General features: G+C 48.5%; 1 protein-coding gene across 1 annotated transcript in view; it reads left to right on the forward strand.

Moving 5' to 3' along the window:
• The window catches only part of ZC3H3 (zinc finger CCCH-type containing 3), a 202,674-nt gene that overhangs the window by 116,329 nt on the left and 61,097 nt on the right, over positions 1 to 25,248 (forward strand). Inside the window, exon 5 of the mRNA XM_082047074.1 lies at positions 20,769 to 20,962. Within this exon, the coding sequence (XP_081903200.1) occupies positions 20,769 to 20,962 (194 nt within the window). The remainder of the gene's footprint in view (positions 1 to 20,768; positions 20,963 to 25,248) is intronic.

Below are 25,248 nucleotides of genomic sequence, written 5' to 3' on the forward strand. Positions count from 1 at the left end.
GCAGAGGGGCAGGAGAACCTCTCTGACCTACTGACCACCCCCTTCTAACCCACCCCAGGTCCCATTGGCTTCCTGGCCACAAGGGCCCAGTGCTGGCTCATGGTCACCCTGCTGTCCCCAGGACCCCCAGGTCCCTTTCCCCTACACTGCTCTCTAATAGGTCATTCCCCAACTTATACTGGAACCTGGGGTTGTTCCTGCCCAGATTCAAGACTCTACACTTGCCCTTGTTATATTTCATTACATTTTTCCCTGCCCAACTCTCCAGCCTGTCCAGGTGTTGCTGGATGGCAGCACTTGTGACTGCCGTGAGCTGGATGCTTATTTTGGTCTTATTTAGGAAGTTTTCCCTATTTTTCTTTATAATTTTGAGCCACAAGTTGCTCTGGCTCTGGTGCCAGCAGAGGGAGACAGCTCTGTACGAGTCCTGCACGGCAAAGGCTGACGGCTAATTTAGTTTTAACGAGAGCGCAACAATGATTTTGTTCCGTCCACGTCCACGTTGAACGCACCCACGTCGCTTCACGGCACCAACCTGCTGGATCTGAGCACCCGTGGATTTTACACCTCAGAGCCGTCAAAATGCTATATAGCAGAGTGACCTTATTAGAGATGTCTCTGAATCTCACATCAGAAACCCATGGAGGTTCACAGCCCTTATTTCCCAACAAATACCACAAAGATTTCGCATATCGTTTTACTTCTTTTCCTAATTTCGCTGCACAAGAGCATCTTTGCGACGTTCAGAAGAACAGACGATGCTCTCGCTGCCGGGACTTTATCTAAAAACCGTGCACAAGCGACAGCTTCAGCAGACGATCATCCAAACTCCTCGAGAACGTATCGAACGCCTTCCCTGCCTTTATGACCAACGTGTGAGTCTTTTTTTTCCAGATACCCGATAAATTGGTCCGCTAAGCTGTGACGATCCGTTTGGCGATGGACTCGTGATGGTTCTTTTAACTTGATCTCAAAGCGCAAAATTAAGGCGACCAAAATGCCAAGGGGTTATAATTCAATCAAGCAGTGTTACTTTATTAATTTGCGGCATGTGATAAAGAGAGAGTAAGAAAAAGGAAGGGGAAAGAAACGGGGAAAAGTAAAGGAAAAGATGAGAAATGAGGTTGCGTTTATCACCAGTCCAGTTCCAGAAGGTCCCTCTGGTCTCCGGGTCCCGTGGAGTCCAGCGGGTCCCCCGTCGTGGTTCGGGATCCTCTGGTGGGAAGATCTTCAACGCTGTCCATTCTGGAGTCACCTTTTATGCTTCTTCTCCCCTCCTTGCTCCCATTGTTTGAGGCCAGTCTCGCAACCCACGCTTGTACTGCACAGGCTCGAAAGAGTCACGCTTTCTTTTGCCAACGCTTACGTGTCCAGCATTCAGGGGTCTTTGGTCCATTGGGTGTCCTCAGGACCCTTGGAGAGTTTCTGGGCGTGCTCCTTTTCATTGGCCGTTGTTTGGGGGAGCAGGTGAGGGACACGTGTAGCTGAAGCTGCAGGTGAGAACACATCTTCTGGATGGCAGCGATTGTCCCTGGGTCAAAGAGACCCTCATAACAATCACTTTCAGGAGGCTGGGGCTGGTTTGGCTGAAGCAGCCGTCAAAGTCCACACAGCAGCCATTGTAAGGAGCAGCCCCCTGTATTGGAGAAACAGTGCAACACAATGCTTCTCTTTGGGCCTCTCTCCAAGTTATTGTCCATCTGTTCTTTCGGTCTCTGCTTCAGTTCTCTAAGTTCTCGATGGCGATGTTCAGGCAAATACTGCTCCATCTTCAGACTGACTCTTGCACAGAAAACCGCAGCTGTCTCGGCACCGATGGAGTTGTCACTGCACTGAGATTTAACGTGCTGACAGCTCGCCATGGATGAGGTTCCCCAATACCCCATTGATATTCGTTTTCCTATTTCTCTGACCTTTTCTAAGGGAACTGCGTGTCTGTAAACGGTCAGCACGCACATAGAGGTGCTGAGTGTTGTCAGCAAGATGCTGTTACACCATTATTTCCATATTGCTTCTGTGAAAGCCAAAACAGTGCTTCCAAAGGTAGGGGAGGCTTTAGGAAACATCCACATTAATTTAGGGACAGGGTGGGCTCTGGCTTATGGTCACTCTGGTGTATGAGGCCGCTGATCTTGGAGCACATCCAGGGTTTTGCTGGGATTTGCTCACCTGGCGCTGGGGTTTTTTGGTGCTGGAGGAGCATTTCCCTTGCACGGGCTTTGCCCAGCGCGTGTCTATGAGTCCTTGGTCAATACCAATAGGCTTATAGGAAATATTAAAATCTATATGTCATTTCTGATCACAGAAGGATTGTTGGGAAGCCCAAAAGTTGTTTTTTTAATGGGGTGGAGACCATAGCCTGTCTGTCCTCTGCCTGCCCCCCTGTGTTTGGAGCGTGGCCTGTGCTTCGGGGGGATCATAGGATAGTTTGGGTTGGAAGGGACCTTCAAAACTAAGGGAAGCACTTAAATCATGCCAAGACCTTGCACAGCACGGAGGAGATACCGTTATCGCCTCAAGGAGCTTACAGCAGTGTTAGAGAGCTCTTCTCCCTGCTCCAAATCACTGCTGTTTGTCAAATCACTGCTATTGTTTGCAACCCCATTCATTTTGGAAAGAGCGATGAAGAACCTGGCCGCAAAAACAGCTCCACGTGCCATGCACGGAGAACAGAGGAACGAATAGGAATCATGACCTGCTGCACTAAAGGACCAGCATGGTCAGGAGGGGAGGGCAGGAATCATATAATCGTAGTCATAGAATCACAGAATAATTTGGGTTGGAAGGGACCTTCAAAGCTCATCCAGTGCCACCCCTGCCATGAGCAGGGACATCTTCACCAGCTCAGGTTGCTCAGAGCCCTGTCCAGCCTGGCCTGGGATGTCTCCAGGGATGGTTCATCCACCACCTCTCTGGGAACCTGGGCCAGGCTCTCAACACCCTCATTGTAACAAATTTCATCCTCATGTCCAGCCTGAATCTCCTCTCTTTGAGTTTAAAACCATGACCCCTTGTCCTATCACAACCGGCCCTGCTCAGAAGTCTGTCCCCATCTTTCTTATGGGCCCCTTTCAGGGCAGCTCACCAGTTGGAGCTGGACTGTCCAGACACCACCAAATGGGTTCAACCCCACAGCCAGTTTCACCTACGGGAGGCTCCAAAAGTCTCTTGGTCACCCCAGTGGACAGAGTCCTCCCTCCTTTTTATCCCTTTTTCAGTGCTGGAGTTGGGTTACGGTTGGACTCGATGATCCTGAGGGTCTCTCCCAACTGGAATGATTCTGTGATTCTATGATCCATCTTCTTGGTACCCAAACTATTTGTTGTCCCTCAGTCCTTTGGATGAGCTGTGCGGTGGGATGCTCCTGCAGAAGAGGGTGACACTGGAGGTCACAGCACCCAGAAGGGCGGCAAATGTCCCCAGGAGAAAGCTTGTTTCTGCATTTTCCTGACTCGCAGAATTCCCCAGTACAACCAAAGTGAATTATTATAGATGGATATTGACTGCGGGTTTAACTACTTGGGGATAACAACAGAGTTTTCCTGTTACATTTGGAAGTTTTGCTAATGCTGTTAGTTTAATTGGCATCTCCTTTTCTAATGTAACCAGAACTGAGTAACAAGACGCTGGTGACAGAGGGACAAACAAAAAGCCATTGGCTGATACAGGCACAGAACTAATTTAAGATCACAAGTGTTACTGAATGCATTGAAACCCCTGTCCCCAAACAAAGGTTATTTCCCCGGTGCGATGGGGCCGTCGAATTCCGTTTGTATTGTGCAAACATAAGTGTCTCCGCTCCTGGATAATTTTTACCTCCACGTGTGCTGCCGCATCAGCAGATTTACTGAGCGCTGTGGTTCTTCTCATCCTGACGGCAAGGACAGGGAAAAGGGACACAGGGTGGCCCACCCCTTCCCTTGGGTTTGTTTGGCTGAAGGACTTGTCCTGCTAAGGTCATCATCCCAAAACTGGGTGTTCTCCATCCTCCAGCACCACTGGAATGCAGGCACGCATCCCAATTAAGCCATCTTTTAAAATCACTTCTGACCTGTCTTCTCCTATGAGTGTTATGATTTGTGAGACCCCTGAAGTATCACAAACCGGCCAAAGCCACCCCAATGTGCTGGTTGTCCATCCATATGATAGGTACCCTGTGAGCAACATTATGCCACCAATGTCATTTCATAGATTCATAGAATCATTGTGTTTGGAAGAGACTCTCAAGATCATCAAGTGCAACCATAACCCAACACTGGCACTATCCCATGTCCCTAAGAACCTCATATCCATGTCTGTTCACCCCCTCCAGGGATGGTGACTCCAGCACTGCCCAGGGCAGCCTGTTCCAATGCCCCACAGCCCTTTCTGGGAAGAAAGGAACAGAACCAATGTCTCACCACCCTCGGTGTAAAAAATATCCTCCTGATGTCTAACTTGAATCTCCCCTCTTTTAGTTTAAAACCGTCACCCCTTGTCCTATCACAACAGGCCTTACTAAAAATTTGCCTCTATTTTTCACTCACCACCACCCCCAAGTTGTCTCCTTAGGGCCAACGTGACCTTCTCAACTCCTTAATTTCCAGTCTTTTGGGTTCTTTTTGGTTGCAACCTGCTTATAAAGTCCCTCTAGCTCCCCTCAAAATGAATTTTTAAAAGCGTCATCTACCGGGGTATTTTCCTTTCCATCTTGTTGTTTATTAGGCTCTTAAAGGGAAAGCTTGTAATGCATCCATTGATCGCAATACCAATTGAAGAGATGGGAGCGCATAAAATAACCCCGACCCTTTAATAATGGAGCAATATCATTTGGAATGTAGGCGATGCAATTAGTATTGCCAACCTATACACTGCCCCTTGATGGGGGCCTTTGAATCTTTTCTATACGTTATAGTTTATACTGAGTCCGAGCTGAGTTCCTTTAAGTGTCTGCCCGGTGAGTATCTTATAGACTCTCACAAGTGTCGGACCTTTTATTCTTTCACTTAGAAGGAGATCTAAATTCTTTATATCCATGTATTTATTGATAAAATATACATGGATACATTTATAAAATATATATGTATACATATGTAAGTATATATACTTATCCAGGCATATGCAGCTCTTATATTAATATATTTACTGCCTGGCTTGTTTGATTACAGGGAAGCCAAAAGTTCAGGCTGAGGAATTAGAAGCTGACAACGCTGCCTCAGTTGTTTTGTGGGTCAGCTTGTAAGAGATGCCGAAAAGCCATAATTTAGGGGGTATATATATGGATACGTAACAGCCGCCTGCTTTAAATTTAGAGAAATAACCCCGCAGTAGAAACATCAACTTATTATTTGCTCCTTGCGATCACATAAAGGCAGCAAAACCAACTCTCTAGGGAAAAAAAAGATCAGGAAAAGCCTGTATATGCTGTTTTCTGTGCCTTAGTAGGTAAATTCAATGTAATTTTAAATACTGTGCTGCTGTGGATCCCTGGCAAAAGCCCTTATAGCCCCCCAGGAGTTGGTGTTTTCTTGGGGGTTAATTCCTTCCATTGAGCCCCAATAAACTTCTTTAACCCCTTCCAGTGCCTGACACGTGGTTTTCCATTGAGCACTGCTGCCGGACCAAGGTAGTAATTTACTTTAATTAAAATATATCAGCTGTTCTCACCCTTCTTAGTATTATTACAGCTTCCTGCATGAGAAAAAGAGCATTTAAAAAGAAGTGGGATTTGACTCTTAAGTCTGGCTGATTATTTGGGAAGATATTGGAAGTTGAGGCTGGTGTGGGTGTGAAGGTGATGGAGGTGGCTGCGGCATCGGAATGATTTTGATCCTCAGCAATTAGCTTGTTGTTCAGGATTTCCAAAATCAGCTTGTGCTTTGCACAGCCTGGATATCACTCAATCGTCAGTCTACCTGATGATAGAAAGTCACAGAATCACAGAATCCCAGAATGTCAGGGATTGGAAGGGCCCTGGAAAGCTCATCCAGTGCAATCCCCCCATGGAGCAGGAACACCCAGCTGAGGTTACACAGGAAGGTGTCCAGGGGTTGGAATGTCTGCAGAGAAGGAGACTCCACAACCTCCCTGGGCAGCCTGGGCCAGGCTCTGCCACCCTCACCATGAAGAAGTTTCTTCTCATATTTAAGTGGAACCTTTTGTGTTCCAGTTTGTACCCATTGCCCCTTGCCCCTTGGTTGTCACCGAGAAGAGCCTGGCTCCATCCTCCTGACACTCCCCCTTTATATATCTGTAAACATTAATAAGGTCACCCCTCAGTGTCCTCTTGTCCAGCTCCAGAGCCCCAGCTCCCTCAGCCTTTCCTCACACGGGAGATGCTCCACTCCCTTCAGCATCTTGGTGGCTGCGCTGGACTCTCTCCAGCAGTTCCCTGTCTTGCTGGAACTGAGGGGCCACAACTGGACACAAGATTCCAGGTGTGGTCTCCCCAGGGCAGAGCAGAGGGGCAGGAGAACCTCTCTGACCTACTGACCACCCCCTTCTAACCCACCCCAGGTACCATTGGCTTCCTGGCCACAAGGGCCCAGTGCTGGCTCATGGTCACCCTGCTGTCCCCAGGACCCCCAGGTCCCTTTCCCCTATGCTGCTCTCTAATAGGTCATTCCCCAACTTACACTGGAACCTGGGGTTGTTCCTGCCCAGATTCAAGACTCTACACTTGCCCTTGTTCTATTTCATTACATTTTTCCCCGTCCAACTCTCCAGCCTGTCCAGGTCTCTGATGGCAGCACAGCTTCCAGTGTCACCCACTGCTCCCAGCTTGGTGTCACCAGCAAACTTGCTGACAGTCACTCTATTCCCTCGTCCAAATGTTGGAGATGCCATATGGAAATATTTGGTGTTTTGATCCGCTCGGTGACGATGCTTCGTGCGGGTTTGTGCATTAGGAAAGCGAGCAGGAAGGTGCGATATTGTCGCCCTTGGAGCACATGCAAACGTCTAAAATACGATTCACTACGCTCTGGTGTGAGCAGATGAAGGAGTAGGGCTTCTGTGCCAGGATGGGAGAAGGTCTATGACCTGCTCTTGCTTTTTTTCCTCATATTAGAGGGCTCCATAGCCCATTGCCGAGAGTAATAGGATGTTGTTTCGGAGGAATTTCACATTAATGTCCAGTCACGCGTGGACATGGGACCCAAAAAATCAGCGTGCGCGCCCAACTGGAGCACGACTTAAGTGCTAAAGCCGGTAACACCTGCTCATGTGCTGAAAGAGATCCATTTCAGCTAATCTGAATTAAACCGTGATGAACTTTGTCCAATCGGCTGAGCTAATGGGGGTAAAAGGAATCTAATTAATGGGACAATGGTCCCCGGTCTTCTTGGTATAATTACTGATCTGCTGCAGCGGTGGAGCGGCGCGTTGGAAAGCTGTGTATTAGGGGTTGTCAGCATTTCCATTCTCAAGCTTAGCTTAAGCAGTTTAACGCGACGTTGTCATGGGTTTTAAGGCTGCAAGTTGACCTACCTTGAGAACAGCTTCATCTGGGCAATCACATCTTCTAGAATGAGTCTTTTGTCTTTTCTCCGGGCTAACATTGCAGTGGGAAGTTTTTATAGTGGAAACTTCGCTGGAGAACTCGAGTAACTTTGAACAGTTTCAGAAGATCCTTCCATGGGTGGGATCAGACACCGTGCTGGAGAAAAGGAAGCGAGGTGGCTTCAGGTTGAGTTCTCAGATAAAATCATAGAATCATTTTGATTGGAAGAGACCCTTAAGATCACTGAGTCCAAACAAAACCTAAATCTAACACTAAACCATGTCTCTAAGAGCCTCGATGAACTGGGAGTGAGCAGAGCTGCTTTAGGCTGGGGTTGGTCAGAAGATGGACTTCTGAAAGATGAGGAGGACGTATCTCACCACCCGGAAGCTCTGGAGAAGAAGTGTGCAACTGAAACAGCCATGGAGATGGATGATCAAGGGGGAAATGAAGCTCTGCATTATTTAAGCAGCATTTCAGAAATTGTGAAGGGATGTGCAGAGATAGGGGGAGAAATTAAAAAGGAGAGAATGGCCAGAAGAGCAGGAGAGCTCATCAAAAAGCTGCTTGGTCTCTACCTGGACAGAAGAGTCCAGTGAGTCATTGGAGAAGACGTGGTCTTGGCCAGAAGCACTGCATAGAAATCCCTGTGAAACTAAAATCCTGGGAAATCAGAATAATTTTGATTGCAAGAGACCCTCAAGATCATCGAGTACAACCTGAGACCATCTGGTGATGAGGTAGCAGAATAAACGAAGCTGTTGTCAATCATGGGACAAGGTTGTACATGAAGACAGAAAATAAGAGACCGGCCACACTTTAGGAAAGCCAGAGCCACAAGAAGATGAGTGATTGGGGCCGCAGCAGCTGTTTGCTTTCATGAACGATGATAAAACATTAATTACATCCTGCTGAGAGTTCTGTTGTCCTACTGGCAGCTCAGCAAAGATGCATTTAGCTGGTGGAGCTGGGGACCTTCACACGGGTGAGGCTGATGTTGATGGGGGGGTGGAAGGTGCAGAAGGAAAAGCCCCATTGGAGCCTGGACATGGGGCTAGAAGGTTTATGACAAGAAAGATCTTGAGGTGCTGGAGTGAGTTGAGAGAAAGGAATGGAGCTGGGGAAGGGGCTGGTGCACAAGTGTGATGGACCTGGGGGGTTCAGCTGGAGAACAGGAGCTGAGGGGAGACCTTCTGATCTCTGAACTGCCTGAAAGGAGCTTGGAGCATGAAGGGGGTTGGGCTCTTCTCCCAAGTAACAAGTGATGAGAGGAAATGGACTCCAGTTGCACCAGGGGAGGTTGAGGTTGGATCTTGGGAACAATTTCTTCCCCAAAGGGCTGTCGGGCATTGGAACAGGCTGCCCCGGGCAGTGGTGGAGTCACCATCCCTGGAGGGTTGGACAGACATGGATATGAGGTTCTTAGGGACATGGGATAGTGCCAGTGTTGGGTTATGGTTGGACTTGATGATCTTGAGAGTCTCTTCCAACCAAAATGATTCTCTGATTCTATGAAGTGACATTGGTGGCATAATGTCGCTCACAGGGTACCTATCGTATGGGTGGACAGCCAGCACATTGGGGTGGCTTTGGCCGGTTTGTGATACTTCAGGGGTCTCACAAATCATAACACTCATAGGAGAGGAGAGGTCAGAAGTGATTTTAAAAGATGGCTTAATTGGGATGTGTGCCTGCATTCCAGTGGTGCTGGAGGATGGAGAACACCCAGTTTCGGGGTGATGACCTTAGCAGGACAAGTCCTTCAGCCAAACAAACCCAAGGGAAGGGGTGGGCCACCCTGTGTCCCTTTTCCCTGTCCTTGCCGTCAGGATGAGAAGAACCACAGCGCTCAGTAAATCTGCTGATGCGGCGGCACACGTGGAGGTAAAAATGATCCAGGAGCGGAGACACTTATGTTTGCACAATACAAACGGAATTCGACGGCCCCAGCACACCAGGGAAAGAACCTTTGTTTGGGGACAGGGGTTTCAATGCATTCAGTAACACTCGTGATCTTAAATTAGTTCTGTGTCTGTATCAGCCAATGGCTTTTTGTTCGTCCCTCTGTCACCAGAGTCTCGTTATTCAGTTCTGGTTACATTAGAAAAGGAGATGCCAATTAAACTAACAGCATTAGCAAAACTTCCAAATGTAACAGGAGAACTCTGTTGTTATCCCCAAGTAATTAAACCCGCAGTCAATATCCATCTATAATAATTCACTTTGGTTGTACTGGGGAATTCTGCGAGTCAGGAAAATGCAGAAACAAGCTTTCTCCTGGGGACATTTGCTGCCCTTCTGGGTGCTGTGACCTCCAGTGTCACCCTCTTCTGCAGGAGCATCCCACCGCACAGCTCATCCAAAGGACTGAGGGACAACAAATAGTTTGGGTACCAAGAAGATGGATCATAGAATCACAGAATCATTCCAGTTGGGAGAGACCCTCAGGATCATCGAGTCCAACCGTAACCCAACTCCAGCATTAAAAAAGGGATAAAAAGGAGGGAGGACTCTGTCCACTGGGGTGACCAAGAGACTTTTGAAGCCTCCCGTAGGTGAAACTGGCTGTGGGGTTGAACCCATTTGGTGGTGTCTGGACAGTCCAGCTCCAACTGGTGAGCTGCCCTGAAAGGGGCCCGTAAGAAAGATGGGGACAGACTTCTGAGCAGGGCCGGTTGTGATAGGACAAAGGGTGATGGTTTTAAACTCAAAGAGAGGAGATTCAGGCTGGACATGAGGATGAAATTTGTTACAATGAGGGTGGTGAGAGCCTGGCCCAGGTTCCCAGAGAGGTGGTGGATGAACCATCCCTGGAGACATCCCAGGCCAGGCTGGACGGGGCTCTGAGCAACCTGGGCTGGTGAAGATGTCCCTGCTCATAGCAGGGGTGGCACTGGATGAGCTTTGAAGGTCCCTTCCAACCCAAATTATTCTGTGATTCTATGACTATGATTATATGATTCCTGCCCTCCCCTCCTGACCATGCTGGTCCTTTAGTGCAGCAGGTCATGATTCCTATTCGTTCCTCCGTTCTCCGTGCATGGCACGTGGAGCTGTTTTTGCGGCCAGGTTCTTCATCGCTTTTTCCAAAATGAATGGGCTTGCAAACAATAGCAGTGATTTGACAAACAGCAGTGATTTGGAGCAGGGAGAAGAGCTCTCTAACACTGCTGTAAGCTCCTTGAGGCGATAACGGTATCTCCTCCGTGCTGTGCAAGGTCTTGGCATGATTTAAGTGCTTCCCTTGGCACATGGGTTCACCCTCACCAAGCGACCGAGACATTGAGCCCAGCGCTGTGGAACTTCCAAGTGCGGCGGAAGCCTTTGCTGGGACATTTCTTGGAGGCAAGTGGGAAATGAAAGAGAGAGAGAGAAATGGCAATAAATTTAGTGGGAGAAAATAACGATGAGATAGAAGGAAGGGATGTCAAACAAGGACCTGGACGGATTGGAGGACCCCATGTGAACCTAATGAGGTTCAGCAAGGCCAAGTGCAAGGTCCTGCACCTGGGTCATGGCAGTCCCCAGTATCAACACAGGCTGGGGGATGGATGGATGGATGGATGGATGGATGGATGGATGGATGGAGAGCAGCCCTGTGGAGAAGGACTTGGGGACACTGGTGGGTGGCAAATGGGACATGACCCAGCAACGTGTGCTCACAGCCCAGAAAATCAACCATATCCTGGGCTGCAGCCAGAGCAGCGTGAGCAGCAGGTGGAGGGGGGATCCTGCCCCTGTGCCCCCATGTCCTGAGCCTCCCTGAGCTCTGCGTCCAGCTCTGGGGTCCCAGCACCAGCCAGACATGGAGCTGTTGGAGCGGGACAGAGGAGGGACACGGGAATGGGCCGAGGGCTGAACAGCTCTGGGGAGAAAGGCTGAGACAGTTGGGGGTTCAGCCTGGGGAGGAGAAGCTCTGGGGAGACCTTAGTGCGGCCTTTCTGTAATTAAAAGGGGCTGATAAGAAAGATGGGGACAGACTTTTGAGCAGGGCCTGTTGTGATAGAATAAGGTGTGATGGTTTTAAACTAAAAGAGGGAAGATTCAGACTAGATATAAGGAAGAAATTGGTTAGAATGAGAGTAATAAAACCAGAGAGGTGGTTGATGAACCATCCCTGGAGACATCCCAGGCCAGGCTGGACAGGGCTCTGAGCAACCTGAGCTGGTGAAGGTGTCCCTGCTCATGACAGGGGTGGCACTGGATGATCTTTGTAGGTCCCTTCCAACCCAAACCATTCAATGATTCTATGAAAGCCGCTCAGTTTTTGTGTTTGGCCAGTGAAGCCCCTCGTGTGAGGGCAGCACTGTGTGTCCCCCATCTCATGCTCCTGGTTGAGGCTCTTGGGAAAACGAAGACACGAGCTGGCGCCTGAGTTGCTTATGAGCCATGTGTAGCCCAAACTGTATCTTTTCCTGCGGGCTTAATTAGGCCTTTTTACAGGCCTAATGCTCCAGTTTTTAATCCCCAGCTCAGAGCAGGATTTGTGACACTGGGGACGTTTCTGTCTCTGACTCTGAAGCTTTGTGGGTGGTGAAGAACGATCAATGTGGCTCTTGCACAGAATGAAAATATGACGTATTTAAAACCATGGCCAAAATAGGGGGTGTTGAATGACTCTTGTAGCCCAGGTGGAGCTGGTGCTGGGGTGTTTTTGGGGTGGGTGTAGAGACAACATATGTTGGCTGCTCTTCAGGGTCCAGGGCTGTCCCCAAACCAGCTGTGGGATGTGCTGGTGGCCTTGGCTGTGCACCGGCATGTCACTGTGCACCGTTGGGTGACACTACCTTGGGGAGTTGACACTCACAGTGAGTGAAAAGCTGGAGATTTTTGGAAATCAGTCAATTCTCACCTGTGAAAACTCAAAGGTGTTGCTTAAGGAGACGTGTCCTTCTGCGTCTTGGACATGAGGACTCTGTGTGGATCTCATCTCTTTCCTGGTTCTTCAGCTTCAAATTGTGAAAATGGTCTAGAGAAAAGGATGAGAAAAACTGGGGAAAAGCAGACGAGAGCCTGATTCTATGAACGGGTCAGGAACCCCCAAGAATTTCTGCTGGTTCTTCCGTTCTCTCCGCTGTTACCAGCCCAAGGAAGAAGCTTCCTTGGTTCATCTTAGTTCACAGAATCACAGAATGGACTGGGTTGGAAAAGACCTCAGAGATCATCAAGTCCAACCCTTGGTCCAACTCCAGTCCATTGACTAGATCATGGCACTAAGTGCCATGTCCAGTCTCAGTTGAAAAACCTCCAGGGCCGGTGAGTCCAGCACCTCCCTGGGCAGCCATTCCAATCCTGACCACTCTCTCTGCAAAGAGTTTCTTTCTAATCTCCAGCCTAAATTTCCCCTGGCAGAGTTGAAGCGCATGCCCCCTTGTCCTATTGCTGATGCCTGGGAGAAGAGCCCAATCCCCACCTGGCTGGAACTGCCCTTCAGGTAGTTCTAGAGAGTGCTGAGCTCAGCTCTAAGCCTCCTCTTCTCCAGACTAAACAAGCCCAGCTCCCTCAGCCTCTCCCCATAGGGCTTGTGTTCAAGTTCCTTCCCCAGTCTTGTTGCTCTTCTCTGGACCCGCTCCAGTTCATCTGGGCTGGTTCCTGGCTGGCTCCTGGGGATGGGGAATTTGGCTTTGCCCCCAGACACCTGCAGAGCCGTCCAGGCAAAGCTGGGTTCAGAGGCACCCCATGGACATATCCTTGGGGTGTCAGGCTTACTTTAGCTGATTTTGGGGTTCACCAGCACTGTAATTCCCCCTCCTTAAGCTGCCAAACCTGGCCTTTTCCCAGAAGTGTCCCATCTCCTTTCTTAAACTGTGTAAGGTTTGAAGTGTTGGATGTCACTGTTGCTGCCCACACTCCTGCAGCTTGCTCAGAAATGTCCTTGTCTTCCCATGGTCTGATCTGGTCCTTCACAATGAAGCTCAACACAGCTGCTCCGGTATCAACTTTTATTTTGGGTGAACAACTGGAAAATACTTGAATTTTACAAAGACACTGGAACAGGTTGGCCAGAGAAGCTGTGGATGCCCCATCACTAGAAGTGTTCAAGATCAGGTTGGATGGGCCTTTGAGCAACCTGGTCTAGTTGAAGATGCTCCTGGTGCATCTGTGGGTGGATTGGATCTTCAAAGAACCCTTCCAACCCAAACCATTAGGTGTTTCTAGAAAATGTTCCACATCAGTTTAGTGCCTTGGAGAAGTCACTGCAAGAAGTTTACATGTAAATGAGGTTTTTAAGGACATGGTTTAGAGGTGGACTTGACAGTGTTGGGTTAACGGTTGGACTTAATGATCTTAAAGGTCTTTTCCAAGTGACAGCGGTGGTTTTGATTGGAGGATGAAGTAATGGGTTGAACTGTGAAGAAGAAATCCATTTAGATAGCTTCAATAACAGCGTTAGTAACAGGACGCAGGAGAAGCTGAAAGCTTTTCAATAGATGGAGAAAATATTAGCGTTTTGAATGCAGTTGGTATTGTTTGCTGACGGTCCTGGTGGATTTCTGTTGGTGTTAGAGCTTCTGTGGTGCTGAGCATGGCACATGGAATCATAGAATCATTTTGGTTGGAAAAGACCCTGAAGATCATGAAGTCCAACCAGAAACCCAACCCTGGCACTAACCCATGTCCCTGAGAACCTCATCTCCACATCTGCTCAACCCCTCCAGGGATGGTGACTCCAGCACTGCCCTGGGCAGCCTGTTCCAATGCCCCACAGCCCTTTCCACGAAGAAATTGTTCCCAAGATCCAACCTCAACCTACCCTGGTGCAACTTGGGGCCGTTTCCTCTGCTCCTGGCGCTTGTTCCTGGGGAGCAGAGCCCGACCCCCCTGGCTCCAAGCTCCTTTCAGGCAGTTCAGAGATCAGAAGGTCTCCCCTCAGCTCCTGTTCTCCAGCTGAACCCCCCAGGTCCCTCAGCCGCTCCCATCACACTTGTGCTCCAGCCCCTTACCAGCTCCGTTCCCTCCTCTGAACTCGCTCCAGCACCTTAAGGGCTTTTGTGTCATGTAAAGATGTTCAGGACCAGGGGAGGAGAGGAGCTCATGCCACCGGGGCTGCCGAAGGGGTGAGCAGCTGAATCTTGCCGAAACCGGCACAAATGGACCGTGTCATGGTGACTGGTCATCTCCTGTTCCACTGTATCACCATCACACCTCAGCGCTACCCACCAAGTGAGCGATCCCATCCCTATTAGTTCAGCCCTTTGCATATGGCTATGTAGCACTGTCACGGCTCACTCTGATTTAATTGCTGAGGTTAATTAGGATTTAAATCCACGAGATGGAAACACTTGATTTCAATCATCAGGTCTAGTTTTGTTCCCCATCTTTATTCACCAGCTGTTTTTTTGGCAGAACCTTTGTTCTCGTTGGTTGATAACCATTATAATATACTTGCAACTATTTCTCTTTCGCAAGTCAGGAGGATTTATTAGGTAGGTACATCTTTATTTAGGTAATTAGGTTGCTAAATAGGTACTCATTGAGGTTCATAATTTTTCCCAGGTTTTGAAAATGGTAAATGAGATCTGTGCTGGATTATTTTTTGAGCTTAACATTAAGCTGCATTTGAATGGAAATTCTGATTCAATTGAACCAAAATAGTTTTTTAAAGTGTTTTTTTCCTAATTAGAACTCATTATTGAAAGTAGAGGATTGTTTATGGATAAATTAACAGGTTATTGCTGGTCACTATGTATTAAAAACTGTGTGTATATTGGAAGAAGACACATGCGTTTCTATGTCCAATTTCCAGTCACTTTTTAAACCTCTAATATCATACTAAACTAAATTATTTGAGTAATTCAAACCAGGTTCTTTCAATAGACCAAGTCTTAAAGTAGAAAATGTTTGAGATTTGACCTTTTTATTTTGAAGAAGAAAGCAATAATATTGATACAGATTCCATAAAACAAACATTTTAATGGGCGAACCGATGCAAGAGCATCGGTTATGATCCGCTTTTTCCTCAGGAATCAAATGCCAGCATGCAAATGTGATTTCTTACTATGTAAGGATTACTTAAAAATATATATATATATAAGCCAAGCCTAAAGAAGATATCCAGTAGTAAAAGAAAACCATCCTCAAAAGCCACTTGTATTGCCGCCAGCGCCAAGAAATCCTCTCGGTCTCAGCTGGCTGAAACGCCGCCGGGATGTTCTTGCTCTGCTCTTGGTTTTGTGTTTCATTTCTATACATCAGCTCCTCGAATATTTCACATCTGGGTGTGTTTCTGGGGTCGTGTGGGGTTTTGGGAGCAGGTGGTCTCGCTTGTTGAGTGTGCAAGGGTGTTGAATCTGAGCATCTTCTGCAGCTCTGGGTCCCCGTGGGGTGAGTCATTCTTGTTGCTCACTTTCCACATTGGCTTCGAAATCCCTCTTTTTTGGTTGTATTTAAGGGGGAACATGTTTCGGTAGCGGCTCTTGCTGGCTCTTGGCTGAAATTCTGGTGGTTTTCTTCCATTTTGAGCAACTTCGCTGTGTTTGGAGGCAAGGAAGGTGCATTGAGTTGGGCATCAACTGACCATTGTCTTCACGTTGTCTTGCTGAACCCTTTTCTCCCTCTTGGCCCAGTTTTTTCTTTGAGTTTACTGGTCTGTTGGATGTCGGGCATTGGAACAGGCTGCCCAGGGCAGTGGTGGAGTCACCATCCCTGGAGGGGTTGAGCTGATGTGGAGATGAGGTTCTCAGGGACACGGGGAAGTGGTGGACTTGGTAGTGCTGGGTTAATGGTTGGACTCAATGATGTTAAGGGTCTTTTCCATCTAAAATGATTCTGTGTTTCTATGAAGGACACAGCTGCTTGATGTTTAATCATGGGAAAGAGAGTGAGAATTATCAGACTTGGTCAACATGAGCATCTCCAAAGCATCAGCATAAAAACGGGCCAACTTGGACAAAGTTGGTTCTGCCTCACGGGCTGCAATGGAAGAGCCCAGATCTCAACCTCCAGCATGTTTGATCAGCCCAGGACCTCCCTCCTCAACATTTTTAGTACAAGACACTGCGCTTTTCCCATCACGCTCCTCCCTGGCATTGCCAATAGACCTTTGATGGTTACAATGCTGTTTTTAAACATTTTTATAGCATCCCTCTACCCCCTTTTCATTAAAAACTTTCCTTCCCCTGTCCACCCCAGAGGTGGGGGAAAGACAACCCTCAACCTTGTGTAGTCAAGGTTATGGCGATAAATTCTGTAGCATTGTCACTTCTATTCGGAGTAAATTGGCTGGCCACTTTCGGGCTGAAGGGAAGATAATTTGCTGTAGTATTTCAAATGGATTAGAAATGGATTTGAAGGGAAAGTTCATGCCTCCCATTACAAAGGCTAGAAAGAAGACTATCTTAAGGCACTGTTCACACTCTGGCCTTCATTATCCACGCTTAATACCTTTCCTATTTTCCAGCGTTAATGAAATTTCCTGCCGGAGCGAGTCTTCTGGCCGGACGGAAGGACTCTTTAGATCCGTGGGCTTGTGCGGCAGAAAGGGAATTACAAGCCCTTCGTGTCGAGGGCCCGACGTATTCTTCAGGTCCTTGGCCGGGCTATTATCTCATTAATTTTTATCCTCTTTTCTCAATACAGTTCATTTCCAAAGGCCGTCCTTTCCATTAGGGTAACAATTCAACGGGGAGCTGTGATACCGTCGCCGATGAAAAGCGACAGGGCGTTTGACGCGGCTCCTCGCCCTCCGTTACAAGCGGTTGGCCCCTGCGGCCACCGGGTCGGATGTCACTAACGAAGAGGGAGACACACACCCATGGTTGTGTTGAGGCTTTGGACACACATTGATGGTTGTGTTGGGGCTACGCAACCGTTTGGGAGCAACAATTTGGCTTAAGAGGAAAATAGAGGTTTCTGGCGGGTGAAGGTTGGGTGATTAAGTTTCCCTCTGGCTCAGGTTCCACTGTGATTTTTTGATATAAAATGTATTTTACTTGCAATTTTAAATCTCTTATGGCTCCTATAATATATGTAAATATAAGAAATATTCTAATCAACATGATAAATAATATATATTGTAAATATTCTAATAAATGGAGGGTGTTTTTCTTTCCTCCCAAGTAACAAGTGATAGGATGAGAGGAAACAGCCTCAAGTTGCATCAGTCGAAGTTTAGATTGGAAATTAGGGAAAATTTCTTCCCCAAAGGGCTGTTGGGCATTAGAACAGGCCGCCCAGGGCACTGGTGGAGTCACCATCCCTGGAGGGTTGGACAGATGTGGAGATGAGGTTCTTAGGGACACGGTTTAGTGACAGTGTTGGGTTAACATTTGGACTCAATGATCGTGAGGGTGTTTTCCAACTAAAACGAATCTATGATTCTATGAAATAATACTCTATAAATAACAAAATGGGCCAATAGGTGCGTTCAGCTACCAAAATTCCCTGCAAAGCATCGTCACCATTTCCCGGTGAGCGGCATCTCCTCTCCCATTGTGTTTGCATCAGGAATCTCCACAATGACGTTATGGGGTCCCACCAGCCCTGGGCTGCATCCCTTGGGTTTACCCCTCTGCAAAATTGCACCTCCAATTTCTAGGGAGGAAAGGGTAGAGGAGGCAACCTCTGGGGTTAAAGGGGAATTAATAAATGTGGGGAGATGTTTAAGGTGGGCTATTGGGGCCCTTCGCACGGGTTAACCCCTATTAATGTTGACTTTTTAGATAAGAGAGTTTCCAGGTGAGGAGCTGGGCTGATGCAGAACCTCCGTGGAGGCTGAAGGGGTCTGGGGACATCCCTCCTTGGACCCTTCCACCACCTAGAAGGTGGAAATGGAGACGGTGAAACCTCTGGCGAGCTCGAGCTGAGCCCTTGGTTGAAACTTCAGTTCGGTGGCACTTGAGGCTTCAGCAACATGAGCAGATGTTCTGCAGAAGCCTTGCTCGGAGGCCACCTAGTTGGTCATTTTTTAACCTTAAAAATACAACAGCTCCAAATTGGAGAAGGTTCAGCCCCAGGTTCCAGTATAAGTTCAGGAATGACCTATTAGAGAGGAGTGTAGGGGAAAGGGACCTGGGGGTCCTGGGGACAGCAGGGTGACCATGAGCCAGCACTGGGCCCTTGTGGCCAGGAAGCCAATGGGACCTGGGGTGGGTTAGAAGGGGGTGGTCAGTAGGTCAGAGAGGTTCTCCTGCCCCTCTACTCTGCCCTGGGGAGACCACACCTGGAATCTTGTGTCCAGCTGTGTCCCCTCAGTTCCAGCAGGACAGGGAACTGCTGGAGAGAGTCCAGCGCAGCCACCAAGATGCTGCAGGGAGTGGAGCATCTCCCGTGGGAGGAAAGGCTGAGGGAGCTGGGGCTCTGGAGCTGGACAAGAGGAGAACGAGGGGTGACCTCATTCATGTTTACAGAGATATAAAGGGGGAGTATCAGGAGGATGGAGCCAGGCTCTTCTTGGTGACAACCAGTGATAGGACAAGGGGTAATGGGTTCAAACTGGAACACAGGAGGTTCCACTTAAATTTGAGAAGAAACTTGTTGGGGGTGAGGGTGGCAGAGCCTGGCCCAGGCTGCCCAGGGAGGTTGTGGAGTCTCCTTCTCTGCAGACATTCCAACCCGCCTGGACACCTTCCTGTGGAACCTCATCTGGGTGTTCCTGCTCCATGGGGGGATTGCACTGGATGAGCTTTCCAACCCCTGACATTCTGGGATTCTGTGATTCCCTCCGCAAAAATGAAAGAAATACAGGCAGCAATTCTCCGAGCTCGGTAGCCAGTGGCAACAGCCCGATGAAATGAATTGGCTGTCACGCTAAGCGCTCGGAAATGTAACGATTACATTTTACAATTCTCTTTTCTATTTTTTTCTTTGCAGCACATGTTCATTTAAAGGTAATGCTCTCCGGGGTTTGCATTCTGCTGATAGGATAGCGGGGTCTTAATTTACAGATATTCTCCAGTAATGCGCGGTTTATATACGTTCTGCTAATAGCATTATGAGCATAGTTTGGACTAATACAAAATTAGAGCTCTAATTTGCATAAACAAATTACTGTTTGGATTAGCGCTAAATGGGGAAGACAACTGATATTTGAGGAGATTTGATTTGGCTGCAACGGCTCTTGTTTGTATAACGGCATCGGAACGAAAATGAGATGGGTGGGAGGGAGGTGGGATGGGGCAGGAGATACCAGGTCACGAACTGGAGGGGGTTTTGGTGGCACCTGAGCCCCTCTGGGACGTATTTATGTCACTTCAGAACTTAATGATGCTTCAGAATTACCTTATGGGCAACACTAATGGGATCTGTTGTCATCCAGCTGCCGCGTTACGGGGTTTGTGGATTTAGGGGAGAGATGGGGAGGTGGAGAAGGGTCCCCAACGTTGACCCCGCTTGGGTCCCAGGTGATGGATGGGGGATGGCAATTTATCCCAGGCAGGGATATAGCAAAAAGCTTTCAAGAGCCAGATTTGGGGGGAGGAATAATATCAGTCTTGGCATGGAGGGTGTTGGTCTCTTCTCCTAAGGAACAAGTGCCAGGTTGAGTGGAAAGGGCCTCAAGTTGCACCAAGGGAGGCTGATGTTGGATCTTGGGATCAATTTCTTCCCCAAAGGGCTGTGGGGCATTGGAACAGGATGGTGGAGTCACCATCCGTGGAGGGGATGAACAGACATGGAAATGAGGTTCTCAGGGACACAGTTTGGTGCCAGTGTTGGGTTAACGGTTGGACTCGATCTTGAGCATCTCTTCCAGCCAAAATGATTCTATGAAACTTGAGTACAGAATAATAATAGTGATGGTACCAAAAATCTCAAAGCTTGCAGAGCTCCGTAAAACGTGGCTCAGCTCAAGCGAGGTCCCACGTTGCGGAATCCCTCGTGGGATTCCATCCACATTTCTTTCACTGGTTGTCAGAGCTGCCAGCCAAGGGTGTGAGATGGAGCATCAGCCTTGGCTGAGTGGGCTGGATCGTATTTTGGAGGCAGCAGGTTAAGAAACATTGGGGTCAGTGGCAAATAACTGCGGATTTTAGGGAAAAGCCCCTTTGCCGTGACCTAGCAGGCTGTGGTTGGGTGGGGACCTGACCTTAAACACGTTTTCTTCTCCTGCAGCATTTCTGTGGGTCATTGCGGGATATAAATGGCTTTTTGTTGCATGGGGGAAGCAGTACCTTGAAGGTTGTTTTAATCTTGGTGTAAATCACGAGGGATCAGAACCTGCAAGAGCATCGCTGGTTCCTCCCTGTGTCACCTCCAACCTCTGGCAGCTGAGGATTTGCTCACGAAGCAGCAGCTCCTTGCATTATCTTCCTTAATTTGGGTTTAATTTGACTTTATTGTTTCCTTGCAGGTCCCCGTTATTAAACCAAACGCGCCCGTCGCTTCAAGGAGGCAAATCCCAGCACATGCAACAGAGATGGAGGAGCAAAGGCTATCGCTGCATCGGCGGCGTCATGTACCAAGTATCGGCGAATAAACTCTCCAAAACATCCAGCACCCCCGGCCGGGGCAGAGACCTGAGTGCCAAGAGCCCTGGAAGAGCAGGTGAGCAGCAAGAATTTGTGCTGATTTCTGTCCGAAATCCAGCACTGAGGTTGGATTTTAGCTGCTTATTCATGTAACTCATCCTTGGGTCTCACACAGCCCAGAAGCAAAGGTGATGGGCATCCCAGTTGTGCCGAAGCTCATCGCTAGCTGTAGGGAGAATCATGTAGAAGAAACAAAAGGTTTAAGGAAATTGAGGTTTTTCTGAACTCAGGTTTAGTTCAAGCTCGTAGAGACGCGCCGTTAAACTTGTTTCTTTTTTAAACCTGAGCAAAGTCTTGGGCGGCTTCAAACGGCACCGCAAGATTAAATGTATTTGAGATGCTCATCAAATTACATTCAATATCAACCTAAAAAAAGGCTGGGAGGATCATTCTGCAGATAACTACGGAACAGGTGTTTTGATGCAGTTACTGGCTTTACATTTAAATTCAATTAAATTTGTAGTTTCACAGAATCCCAGAATGTGAGGGGTTGGAAGGGACCTGGAAAGCTCATCCAGTGCAATCCCCCCATGGAGCAGGAACACCCAGATGAGGTTCCACAGGAAGGTGTCCAGGCGGGTTGGAATGTCTGCAGAGAAGGAGACTCCACAACCTCCCTGGGCAGCCTGGGCCAGGCTCTGCCACCCTCACCATGAAGAAGTTTCTTCTCAGATTTAAGTGGAACCTCCTGTGTTCCAGTTTGCACCCATTGCCTCTTGTCCTATCACTGGTTGTCACCGAGAAGAGCCTGGCTTCATCCTCGTGATACTCATCCTTTATATATCCGTAAACATGAATGAGGTCACCCCTCAGTGTCCTCTTGTCCAGCTCCAGAGCCCCAGCTCCCTCAGCCTTTCCTCACACGGGAGATGCTCCACTCCCTTCAGCATCTTGGTGGCTGCGCTGGACTCTCTCCAGCAGTTCCCTGTCCTCTGGAACTGAGGGGCCACAACTGGACACAATATTCCAGGTGTGGTCTCCCCAGGGCAGAGCAGAGGGGCAGGAGAACCTCTCTGACCTACTGACCACCCCCTTCTAACCCACCCCAGGTCCCATTGGCTTCCTGGCCACAAGGGCCCAGTGCTGGCTCATGGTCACCCTGCTGTCCCCAGGACCCCCAGGTCCCTTTCCCCTACGCTGCTCTCTAATAGGTCATTCCCCAACTTATACTGGAACCTGGGGTTGTTCCTGCCCAGATTCAAGACTCTACATTTGCCCTTGTCATATTTCATTAAATATTTCCCTGCCCAACTCTCCAGCCTGTCCAGGTTTAGCTCGTCTTACACTCAATGCCTCAGGTGTGGCACTTTGGCAAGACCAGGTTTTTAACTGTGCTTCAAGTTATTTGTTTTAATTTTCTACTTGGGGTCAAATATTTTTGCTCCGTAACTGCTTTATTGATGTATTTTGGGGACTGTTAAGCTGGGAAAGGCGAATCCAATGCCTTTTGTGCTATTGTTTTTCTTTGCTGGAAGGATGAAGGGTTCAGAGACAAGTATTTTCGTGGATGATGCTATAAAATGAGGCAATTTAGTGCCAAAGTCATTTTATATATGATGGGCAAGTGGATGAAAAGATGCAATAAGTATCGTGGTGTCATTGAGAGGTTCTGAAACCACCGGCACCCCAATTCACATGAGCATTATGGGGCAGTTTTAAACCCCCAAAAAACAGGATTAGTGAGAGGAGGAGCTTTGTGCAGGTACAAAAATGCCATCAGCAGGAATTCTGAGCAGCTCCGGGAAGTTTGAAAAGCGGGAGGAAAATTAGGAGCAAACAGCAACATCTTAATAAAGAGGAAAATCACTCCTCCCGATGGAAAGTGGTCGTGGAGAGAAAACGGGGAGGGAAATGAGGGGCAGGTAGGAAAGGGCTGGTCGGTGATGATAAATCCTTAATGGGGGGTGGGTAGGAAAGCGGAGGTTTAGCTTAAACCTCAGATTTGCTGCCTCGGCACCTGGGGACGGGAAATAAAGACGCCTTACAGATGATGCCAGAGACGAAGATGCTGCGGTGGCCGAGGGGGCGCGGAGCCGATGGAGCGTCGCCTTCAGGTAATCTCCCTTCTGAGACCATTAAAGAGACGCTCGGTAGCGGTTTGGGGACAGTTTGCTGGGTTTTTTTGTGCAAGTCAGCTCTGCTCAGGACAGATTTCCGGTGGTTGACTCGCCCGTAACGTCCTCCTCGCTGCTGGCTCTGCAAATAGGTCCGTGCGCGCTCGGGAGCGTGAGTCCATATGGCTTGTTTTGAACTCTGCAATCCTACCTGCGAGCTGTTAATTCCTTGGCTTCGTCGCTACGTCTGGGCAAGGAGACGTGGAAAAGAAAGGCCGTAAAGCAAGCGCAGGGGTTTGTAGACCAAGTAAATCCCGGTGTCAGCGATGTCGGATTTTTTTTCCAAGAGCTTTGCTAATGGCAATGGGATTTTCTGAAGTGGCTGAATCAGCTGCACAAACCCACCTCGAGGGTGGTTCTGCCCTAAGTATCATCCCTGGGTGTTGAAGCCATCACCGAAGACAGGAAACGTCTTGCTGGAGTGCAAGAAAAAGGGGTGAAGCTCCCAAAACGTGGGGAAAGATGGAGCAGATCTGGTTTTGGAACCAGGTTTCAGGGCAGAGTTGGACCTTGGGAAGGGTCCAGTTGAGAAGCGATGGACAAAAGGACTGGAGAAGTTGAGAACTTGGGTCTGTGCAATCCAAAGAGGGGGAGATCATCGCATCGTAGAATCATTATGGTTGGAAGAGACCCTCAAGATCATCAAGTCCAATCGTTAACCCAACAATAGCACTAAACTGTGTCCCTAAGAATCTCATCTCCGCGTCTTTTAAACCGCTCCAGATGGAGATACCGCAGGTCCCCAAGTTCATGCAGAGCTGCCAAGCAAAGGAAGGATGTCTTCTCCATGGCCAGGTGGAACAACCAAAAAATAATGGACATAAACTGTTGCAGGAAATGTTCAAGAAGGGCTTTTGAATGATAAGGATTGTGAAGTGCTGGAGTAACTTGAGTTGACTCTGAAATCTCCTTTATTGGATATTTTTTAAAGAACAAGTCTTTGGGGAGGACTCAGGTTGAGCAGGTCCTACCTTGCACCAAGAAGACGGACTTAAACTGCTGCTTAATTTCCTGTTTGTGCGTTGGTGGCTTTAATTTAGGTGCTGTGAGATGATGGGACAATTTAACTGCTTCGTAGGCAGCTTTTCCTGTGCCATATTTAATATACTTTTTCCAGACTGTATTGTTTTTATTTATCTAAGCGCAAAAAAGTCTCTAAATCTGTCTGGTGGCCGGGAAACAGCAAAGTCTTATGTAGACAACATGGGAAAGGCTGATGGATTTAACCTGTCCATGAATTTACACCACTGGGCTGGGACCAAGCATTGAAACACCAGCCCAGAGCGTGATTTCTGGGAGAGGGATTGAGCCAAAGGGTTGACGGGAGGATTCTTGCAAATTTGGGCACCTACATTGCTCTTGGGGTTCTCCCAGAGGGGATTGTGGGTATGGGGAAGGAAACGGGAACAATTTTCAAGGGATTTAGTTTGCAAAAGTGACTTAAAGAAGCTTGAAAAAGCGAAGGATTGGTAAGAGCCACGGGGTGAGCGTGCACCAACAAGCACCCGAGTTCTGCAAATCACAGAATCACACAGAATCCCAGAATGTTGGGGACTGGAAGGGACCTGGAAAGCTCATCCAGTCCAATCCCCCCATGGAGCAGGAACACCCAGATGAGGTTCCACAGGAAGGTGTCCAGGCGGGTTTGAATGTCTCCAGAATAGGAGACTCCACAACCTCCCTGGGCAGCCTGGGCCAGGCTCTGGCACCCTCACCATGAAGAAGTTTCTTCTCAAATTTAAGTGGAACCTTTTGTGTTCCAGTTTGCACCCATTACCCCTTGTCCTGTCATTGGTTGTCACCGAGAAGAGCCTGGCTCCATCCTCCTGACACTCCCCCTTTATATATCTGTAAACATTAATGAGGTCACCCCTCAGTCTCCTCCAGCTCCAGAGCCCCAGCTCCCTCAGCCTTTCCTCACACGGGAGATGCTCCACTCCCTTCAGCATCTTGGTGGCTGCGCTGGACTCTCTCCAGCAGTTCCCTGTCCTGCTGGAACTGAGGGGCCACAACTGGACACAAGATTCCAGGTGTGGTCTCCCCAGGGCAGAGCAGAGGGGCAGGAGAACCTCTCTGACCTACTGACCACCCCCTTCTAACCCACCCCAGGTCCCATTGGCTTCCTGGCCACAAGGGCCCAGTGCTGGCTCATGGTCATCCTGCTGTCCCCCAGGGTTGTGTCCTGGTT

This window comes from Streptopelia decaocto (genome assembly GCF_964273445.1).
Source record: "Streptopelia decaocto genome assembly, chromosome: 2".
NCBI lineage: Eukaryota > Metazoa > Chordata > Aves > Columbiformes > Columbidae > Streptopelia > Streptopelia decaocto.